We start from the raw sequence: 9512 nt of genomic DNA on the forward strand, positions 1-9512 counted from the left end.
TAACCAGCTCCCACAGCAAGTATTAGCAGCTGCCCTTGAGCAGAGTCACTGCCTGCCCCCGCACCAGCCTCGCTCTGTCCCTGTTCCCAGCTGGGCAGGTGTGGCTGGGGGCTGGCAGGTGACCTAGCCATGGGAATGCTGGCTGGTGACAGAGACTGCCTGGAGATGGCCCAGAGAGGACAGGCTGCATCAGCTTTCTGGGATGCAGTAGGAGAGGGCTCCTCGTGAGTGACCCCACTGATTCACTGTGCCCTGATGTGGCTGTGGCTCCCATGTGGCTGCCCTGAATGCACCGAGCAAGAGGTGAGGCACATCCCAGTGAGTACGATGTGCTGAGAATCAAGGGAGGGGCACAGTCTGCATCTGGGTTTCTCCCCTGCACCATTCGCCTTCCAGTGCTTTTGTCCAAAATGTTGTATGGGGATGACTGAACTGTTTGCATGCTCCTCATGGCACACCACCAGTGCCCCGCAGATCCTGTAGCACACCGTACAGTGCCCCACACACCCTACATGCACATCCCATAACAGCTTGCAGCATCCTACACATTCTGTGGTGCCTCACGCACTGGGGTTCTGTAATACACCCCACAGTGCCCTGCACCTCAGAGTCCCCAGCTGCCCTCATGCCTCAAGCACCCCAAACTAACCAGTGCCCCACACCTCTGTTCACACAGCCCAGGCAAGGGGTGGCAGCCCCGTGGGGGCACCCTGCGGTGCACTGGCTCTGCATCTTGCCTCACCTTCGCCAAGGTGATGGCTTCCCTAAACGCTGCCCAGGCCTGTCTCCCAGCGTTTTGAGAGATGTCCCCAGGCCACCAGGCTGCACCAAGGTGCTCTTCCTTCTCCAGGGAGCATCCCTATCCTTCCTTCCACCTTCTGCTTCCCCAGACAGCTCCAAGAGGGTCTTCCCCCTCCCTGCTAGGAGCACTCCAGGCAACGCAAGCTGAGGGTCGCCTCCCCAGCGCCTGTCCCCGGCCAAGGGCCACTAATGTCCCTGAGCTGGAGCCTGCTCCAACCGCTGCCAGGCTGCACCCTCTGGTGGGACCCGCAGGCATCGGCGCGGACTCGCACCGAGCCTCGGAGCCGTCGAGCAGTGGGGAGGACACGAAGAGGACTCTCGAGTCCTGCCCCCAGCCCGTCCTTGCTGTCACCCCTCTGTCCCCGATTCTTGCTGATGCCAGGCTAACACCACTCCCAGCTGCCCACACTGCACTCTCCATAACCAACCATGTCGGGGCCACTTGTGATGTTGACCCCATGCCCAGGACCCCCAGGAGGGCTGGAGTTTTCCTGGGAAGGTTTGAGGTGCTATGGCCCAGCCCTTGCCCAGCGGCCAGCATGGCACCTGCCCAGCTGAAGGTGGGGAGTGCCTGGCCTCACCACAGACTACACAGGGATGCTGCAAGAAACACTGCTGCCTAGACACCCAGGACTTCACAGCTCGACAGGGCACTCACTCTTCCTCCTTTCCAGCCTGTGTTGGCCTCATCCATCCCAGCTCCTGGTGGGAGACAGTGGGGATATCTGCATAGCATGGTGCAGTTCCAGGCAGGGCTGGTCCTGCTGTCCAGGTGAAGGACACAGCTCTGTCCCAAAGCTGGTCCCCTCCCACTGTGCATGGTGTCCCTTGCCCAAATGGGAAGTGAGTGGGAGCACAGGGAGCTCTTTGTCAAGCCAGGGGGCATGCCCAGGACATTACAAGCATGTAACTGGTGACCATTAGCATCCAGTCTGCAGCCAACGCAGGAACCCCTGCAGGGCCTGTCTGGAGAAGGGACCCATGGTGGCAGAGTCCCACGTGGAGGGGCAGAAGCAGCCCCAGATAAGCCCTGTGTTCCAGCATGAGGACATCAGTACCCCTCAGCTCCCAGATGGTAAATCCCCACTTCACCCTGGCACCTCCTTCCCACCAGCCTCAACCCTGGCAAAGGCTGCGGGTGCCCTGGGAAAGGCTGGGTCCCTAATCCCTGGGCCAAGCGGGGACATTGTCCGTGGGCAGAAAGGAAAGCGGCGCGTCAGGCCCTTTGCCCATTGTGCCCTGAGCCGCTGCGCAAACACAGCCCAGCACTTTCATTGTCAGCCGCGCTGGGCGCGGGGGGGCCGCTCTCGCCACACTGCCTAAGTGGAATGGACAGCCGGAGTCTGGGGTGGGCGAGCAGCCCGTCCCCCCCGCATCCCCTGCCTGCTGACACAGCGCCCTGACCGCCTGCACCATCGGCACTTCAGCGCCCGCCTATAAAGGGCGAGGGGAAAAGCCGGCGCCGGCACCGCCACCTTCGCCTCTGTGCCCTGCCCTGCCGACCAAGTAAGTACCAGGCTGTGAGCCCCCAAGACCGCACCGCACAGGCGCTGCCACGCTCCCTTCACCCCACACCAAGCCCCCACCCGACGCTCACCCTGGGGAAGGGCAAGTGGTGGGTGCTGTGTGGCACAACGGGGGTGCCCTGCGCGGGCAGGAGGGACCTGGCAGGAGGGATGGAAGAGCCAGGCTGCTCTACCCCAGGGCTACACTTGCACCTGTGTCTGAGCTGGGGTCACCGCCGCCTCCCAGCAGTGGGTACAGTGCCGCTGCACCCAGACAACTCCTGGAGCCATCGCAGGGAGCTTGGGAGAAGAAAAACTGAGGCAGTTCTGGGTACATCACAAGGAGAGATGGGGCATTGCAAATTCCCCCTGCAACTTGGGGTTCACTGGACAGAGATCCCCCAGCACCGAAGGAAAGGGGATGGGAAATGCCCCCATGCCAGCCTGGGAGGGCAAAGGGCCAGTGGCATGGGATGTGTGAGGGCAGCACCACTGGCATCCCAGGCTCAGTGGCAGGCAGCGGGGTGGCTGGGGGCTGACGGTGGGCGCCTGCCCTGGGGTGATATGTGGGGCTCTGCCAGCAGCCGAGTGACCCGTATGACCAGCAGTGAAGCCATGGACACCCTGGGGCAGTACAAGATCACGGTGTGGGAGGAGGAGAACTTCCAGGGCAAGCGCTGCGAATTCCTCATGGAGTGCCCCAGCATCATGGAGCGCGGCTTCCGCAAGATCCGCTCCATCAAGGTGGAGTCTGGCCCGTAAGTGCCCCGCCAGCCCCGTGGCCCCTTGGCACACCCCGCTCCAGCAAACCCACTGCTCCCAGGGGACCATTGGGAGCTGCTAGGGAGCCAGAACACCCAAGTCTTTCCTCAGCTATGACACAGCCTCATCATGCAATCTTCCTGCTTGCGCTCCTTGTGTGGTGCCCCAGTTTCCCCATCTGCTGTTCAGGGAGACCCTGCCGAGCCAAGGTGCAGGTTGGAGGCAATGGTGTGGCTCTGGGGAGAGGGGCCCCACTTTCAAAAGGGACATTTGCTGCTAGCAAGGACCCCAACGTCTGTGACAGACCCATAACCTGCCAGGATGTCTCTGTCCCCTGCCCAGAAAGGAGAAGCCGACCCCTGGCTAATCCTGGGGACTGTGTCACACATCCCTGAGGGTTTTCCTCCTCTCCCCTCCAGCTGGGTAGGCTTCGAGTACCCTGAGTACCAGGGACAGCAGTTTATCCTGGAGAAGGGTGACTATCCCCGGTGGGAGGCCTGGAGCGGGAACAGTGGCTACCGGACCGAGCACCTCCTCTCCTTCCGGCCTGTCAAATGCGCAGTGAGTTACTGGGACACCGCAGAGGGGGGGCTCAGGGCAGGCAGAGCCTCCTCCAGGCAGCCCAGCAGGGAGGTGGAGAGGGACAGACTGGAGGATGACTTACATGGGGCATGGGATGGAGGGGTGAGGTATACACAGAGGTACCTGTGAAGTGGAGGAGTAGCTGCACCCACGAGCGGGAGCTCCCTGAAAAGATCCCACCTCCCTGAAAAGATCCTGGGATGCTTTTTAGGTCTAAAATTTAGCCTGAACCACAATTCCAGCTCCTTCTGCTTTGTGCTTTGGAGAGCCACCTCCCAGATTGGGGTCCCAAGGCCTTGTCTCCCAGCCCCGGTTACCGGGGAGGGGGTGAACAGAGAGGAGCTGGCAGGACCGCAGGGATGCTCAGGGTACAGGGTCTGTCGCCCTCCCGTCCAGGGTACCTGAGCCGTGCCCGGGCAGACGCAGCTCTATCGCTCCATCTGCAGAGACACTGGTGCTCGCAGCAGCGGCACGTCTGCGCCTCCGAGCGGGGGGTCCCCCCCCAACTTTTAATAATCACCAGGCAGATATGTTCAGGCTTTAATAAAGGGGATGTGATAAGATCACTCCTTACTGGCAGGACTGCTCCTCAGTGCAGATAGATGCATGTGGGGGCTGGGCACGGGGGACAGTGCTGCATCACTCAGTGTCCCAGCCATTAACCCCTCCATGTCCAGCACCCAGAAAGGCCCCACAGAGCTGAGGGGATCTCTCTCAGCATCCTGCCTTGCCCTGAACCCTCCTGCAACCTTGGGGAGCATGACGATGCTGAGGGCAGCAGTCTGTGTGGGTCCGGAGGTTGTAGCCACTGTACCTCTCACTGACAGCTGTGCACTGAGACTGCAGGGACATGGGAGCAGCATCCTCTGGGCAGTCCAGAGGTGTCCCAGTGAAGGGGTGCCAGGCTGTAGGACATCCCCATGCATTGCACCAAAGCCGGTTAGGATCCCAGGCCTCTCACAGTGCCTTGTTTTGTGTCACACTGATGCCACATCCCCTATCCCTGGGCAAGCCAACCCATTCCTGCTGACCTCCAGCTCTCTCCCTTCACAGAACCACAATGACAGCAAAGCCATCCTCTACGAGGCTGAGAACTTCCAGGGTCACAAGTTTGAGCTGAGTGACGACTATCCCTCGCTGCAGGCCATGGGCTGGGGCAACAAGGAGGTGGCATCCATCAAAGTGAACGCCGGAGCGTGAGTGCAGCCAGTGGGACAGGGACCGGGGGGTGCCAAGAGCAGAGGTTCAGCAAGTACCTCCCTCCTGTATAACCCCAGGATGCGGAAGGGGGACCCCCTCAAGAAAGGGATGCCTTCCTGCTACCTTTTCCTTGAAAATCCAAGCCATTGGGTATTTTTTGTCCCTCTCCTCCCAGGGCAAGCAGAGGGGTGGGATGGGATGGGATGGGATGGCATGGGATGGCATGGGATGGGATGGGATGGGATGGGATGGGATGGGAGGATTTGGCTTGGGGCTCTGAGCCAAGGGTCTGCCTGCAGGTGGGTGGCATACCAGTACCCAGGATACAGGGGCTACCAGTACGTGCTGGAGCGGGACAGACAGAACGGCGAGTTCAAGAAGTACAATGAATACAGCAGCCAGGCCCACACCAACCAGATCCAATCCATCCGCCGCGTCCAGCACTGAACAGGGGCAGGGCTGTGTGCCCTGCAGCCTCCAGGCTGCTGTGCAATAGACCTCTATCCGGTAGCAAATAAAGGCATTTGTCAAAAAAAGAGTGCTCCTGCCTCTGCTCTGCTCCTCAGGGGGCTGCCATGCTGGGAGGACCTTCTGTGGGGTGGAAGGTGAGGTTTCTCCTTCCCCAGGCAGTTTTGGGTCCGTGGCCAGCTCTACCCTGGGCTGAGCTCTCTGCACCCCACCTCTTGTCCATGCACAAAGAACAGAGGGGCTGCAGAACAGTTCCACTGCTGTGATGGTCTGGCTGGGAAAATGGGAACTTACTGGACAAAGAAAGGGCTGGAGGTGGGAGGGGGCATCCAAGAGGGTTGTGCCCTGGGAAGGGGCATCCAGCGGGGCTGTGCCCTGGGTTTTCCTCCCAGGATCAGTGCTGGGGAAATTGATTGCTACAAAGTCTGTGAGCTCAAGGTCCTCCTCCTCTGCATCCCTCTGGAAGAGAGAAGGGGGTCCCTGCCTGCTGTGGGCCTGGGAAGGAGGAAGAACATAGGGGTCATGTGGGGCAGGACGGGACACTGACACAAATGGGGCAGCCACAGTTGTGTCAGGTTTGGGAGCACTGGCACAGAGGGGCTGGGGGTGGGGAGGTGGGTTGTGCAGGGGTCAGGGGAAGAAGCTCTCAGGGCAGTGTTCCACAGGTGGGAGGGGGCTTGGCTTGGTGCTCTCAGGTGTGTGTGCCCTCCCCCAGCCCTGCCACGCCAGCATATCCGTGCCAGTATCCGGCTCCGGGACACGGGGAGCCCCACCCAGCCTCCTCCTCCTCCGGCACCCTTTCCCAGCCTCCTCCTCCTCTTCCATCTGGCTCCAGCACCCTACACCCTCCTGGGGTGCAGGCTACCCATCCCGAGGTGCTCCCTGCACCCAGGACATCCCTTCCTCTTCCTCCTCTTCTTCTATCCTGCTCTGGCACTCCAAAGCCCTCCTGGGGCACAGGCTTTCCATCCCGAGGTGCTCCCCACACCCAGTACATGGATGCATGGTGGAACAATTCTGAGTGTCTCAGAATGCCCCCAATGCCCACCCTTGCTAAAAGCATGCCTGGCCCTGAGGCAGGGAGTGTCCCAGAAGGGTGCTGTGAGACTGGTTGGGGGTCAGTCTGGGCACACCCCTCACCCAACAGCGTGCAGACACCTCAGCCCTGGTGTGTGTGTCAGCATGTGCATGAGTGTGAGTGTGTGTGTGTGTGAGCTGCACACGACCGTGCACACAAGTGATCCCTACATGGCTCCTCTCCCCTCCAGCCCCAGTGCTGCCGTGCAGAAAACCCAGCACCTGTGTATCCCCATCCCACACAGCATCCCAGCTGCAGGGTGCCCCCCAGCCCTCCCCTGTCCCCTCCGTGTCCCCACTGGCCCCACCCCACCACGGCCCCACGGCCTCTCCCCCTGCACAAACACATTCCGGCACACCTGGCCAGGTGCAGCCAGCCCAGGGCCACGTCAGCTCGGCTCCGCTCCACAACGCCGGCTCCAGGTGAAGCTTTCCCGGGCACCTGCACGTAGGGCTGCGATGGGGGAGGTAGGGGTGGGCTGTGGGGGTCATTGCAAAGTCTCGGGTCCTTATTGCTTCACCTGGGCTGGGGGGAGAGCACTGGAGTGGGGGGTGGGGGACAGACTGCCTCTTGCAGCCAGAGAGACCTGCAGCTGCTTCCAGCTGGGTGTTCATGTGTCCGGGCTCTGTCCCCAGAAGCCCCACAGACCTGAAACCTCATCTCCTAGATCCCCTGCAGACCCAAAGCCCAGTCCCTTGGTCCCTCATGGACATGGGTCCCTGTTTCCTGGATTTCTCATCTACCCTGCCTTCCCCATCCTCTGGGTCTGCCCCAGCTCCCCCATGTCCCACCTCCCCCACGAACCAGGGGTCACATCGCTCAGGTCCCCATGGACACAGGGCTCCCCAGCTCTTAGGATCTGGCACTCCCTGCCTTTCTGCACACCACTGACCCCAGGTCACTCAAAGACCTCGGTCCCCTCACACCCCACTTTAAGCCCCCCACCCACTGGCTTTCCCAGGGACCCGGGCGTCTCCATCCCCAGTACCCTCCAAAGCACCCCCATCTCCAGCTCCTGCAGCCCTAACCCTATTTCTCAGCCGGATCCCTACTGCACCCCTGCCCCCTCCCCACTCTGGGCTGATGCAGTGTCCCTCAGCCCAGACCCCCCCTCCATGCCCTCCGCCATGCAGGTTTGCAGGAGGAGTGTCATGGTCACTCCGGCTGCCAGGAGAGAAGGGGTTGGTGGGTCTGGCATGCTCCTCACCTCACCCCGCCGTCTCCGGGGCTTGTTTTCCGTTGCCTGCGGTTTGTTTCAGTGACTCAGGCAGCGAAAGCAAGTCCGGGAGGCTGCGGAGCCACTGCTGAGAGTGCTGCCCTTGAGGGGCTGGGGAGGACAGGGATGCAGGGAGCAGCCAGGGCTGCTGGGCTGTACAGAGCTGGGCACCCCACTGAGGGGTTCATGGGAGCTCAGGGGACAAGTTGGCGGAAAAGAAACTTTTTAAGAGCTGTTACATTGGTGGATTGGTGGGGAATTGCTGGAGGAATACCATGGGCTCTGCTCATGTCTCCCCTTGCCAACATCTGCTCTTAGTCTGTGATGGAGATGGGCACCAGAGGTGGAGCACGTGGAGCAGAGGTGGAGCTCAGTAACCAAGGGACCCTCGGTTTTCTAAACACTTTGGACACCCCCTGCAAAGAGGAGACACCAGTCCTTTTGGGCTGTGCCACCCTGACTGAGCATCGCTCTCCTGGGGCTGCAGCTTCTTATGCAGGGCACATTTTGGCTGCAGTATAAATAATAACAGTGAGTCTGGCATGGCCGTATCCCGGTTTCCGTTAGGTTCATATCTTGCAATGATCACTTTCCAGAAAGGCAGCTAAATCCAGCATAAGAGCTCATCCTTCTGCCAGACATCAATGAAACACCACAGGAGAAGTTGTGAGCTTGGCTGTACGGCGTGGGACTCATAGAGTAGAACTGGTGACAGCTGTTGGCACACTGCCTGGCTGCCTCAAGCTGTGGGATCCTGTGGAGGGCCCACTCTTGGCCCCAGGGACAGAGACTCTGACAGCACCTCACAAGTGCATATAGCAGCTGGAGCCACGGGTGACAGGGAAAATCCTGGCCAGATGTGTCTTTTTGGAGCTGGTATCCCCTTTCTCCGTTGTAAGTTTCTCCACGAAATACCCTCCTGTCTTCAGAATGTACCCAGGGCTGCCCAGGATGAGCAGATGAAGATGGGGCCATCGTGCTTTGTGTGGGTGTTGGGGGTTACCCAGCTTCTACAGATCCTAATAAAGATGTGCAACAGGTTGGGACAGGGCGGGGTGCTGTGGGATGATCACAGGCTTAACTGTCCCTGAGGGAGGGACTATTCAGAAGGGCACAGAGGAGCCAGGGAGGTGGCAGAGCTGTGGTATGACCTGGTGCCACCAGCTGCTGGAGATGCACTTACCCCCCCTGAACCTGAGCACTGCAAAGAAACCCCATGACCAGTGTCCTGGAGGTGGAGGGACCCGGTGGGGACTCAGCTGGCCCATCCCAGGGCTCTGGGAATTCCAAGGAGACCCCAGGACTGTGCTGCCGACGCTGGAGTTGGGGAAGGGGCAGGCACGGACCCCGATGGCCAGCAGCACTGTGGCTCGGAGAGACAGACGCCAGGGGGACAATGCCGCTGCCGATGCCGTGCAGCGAGATGCAGGGTCCGAGGCGATGCTGGCCGATCGGCGAGTCGGGAAGCGGGATGCTGGTGGGAGGCCGGGGCCGGGCAGTCTCCAGGCAGTGTCCGAGCCCGCTCCCAGCTGGGATGTCAGCGCCGTGTTTGCGAAGAGTTAAGGAGGCGGAAGAGGCAGGAAGCGGCCCGAGCCGCTCTCCATAGAAACCCGCGGCCGTGATTAAAGTCTGATGCGGGCCCGATAGCGGGGGGAGCGGGGGGGGGCAGCGCCCGCTTTAATTACAGCGGAGGAAATTGCTGGAGCCGGGGCCCCAGCCCCTGCGAGTTGCCTGGAAACTCCCCCCTCCCCCCGCCTCCCCCCGGCCCCTGCCCGTCCCCTGCCCGTCCCGCTGCCATTTATTCGCCATCAGCTGCTCCCTGATAAAGTGGAATAATAATAATAATAATAGGGGCAGGAATATTAAAACATGCAGCCCGCGGGCCGCCCCCACAGCTGCC

At 60.9% G+C, this 9512-nt stretch overlaps 1 protein-coding gene across 2 annotated transcripts; it reads left to right on the forward strand.

Moving 5' to 3' along the window:
• Nucleotides 1-2134: 2134 nt before the first annotated feature.
• Nucleotides 2135-5388, forward strand: CRYBA2 (crystallin beta A2). 2 transcript variants are annotated; one of them, XM_048309274.1, is made up of 5 exons: nucleotides 2135-2307; nucleotides 2891-3064; nucleotides 3488-3629; nucleotides 4704-4846; nucleotides 5150-5388. In XM_048309274.1, exons 2-5 carry the CDS (start codon nucleotides 2904-2906, stop codon nucleotides 5295-5297), a joined length of 594 nt encoding a protein of 197 aa, XP_048165231.1. In that variant the 5' UTR covers nucleotides 2135-2307; nucleotides 2891-2903; the 3' UTR covers nucleotides 5298-5388. The 2 variants fall into 2 exon arrangements, with proteins under 2 accessions (XP_048165231.1, XP_048165230.1); XM_048309273.1 differs by having other exon boundaries at nucleotides 2137-2307; nucleotides 2888-3064.
• The last annotated feature ends 4124 nt before the right edge of the window (nucleotides 5389-9512 follow it).

This window comes from Corvus hawaiiensis, chromosome 7 (assembly GCF_020740725.1).
Source record: "Corvus hawaiiensis isolate bCorHaw1 chromosome 7, bCorHaw1.pri.cur, whole genome shotgun sequence".
In the NCBI taxonomy this organism is placed as follows: Eukaryota; Metazoa; Chordata; class Aves; order Passeriformes; family Corvidae; genus Corvus; species Corvus hawaiiensis.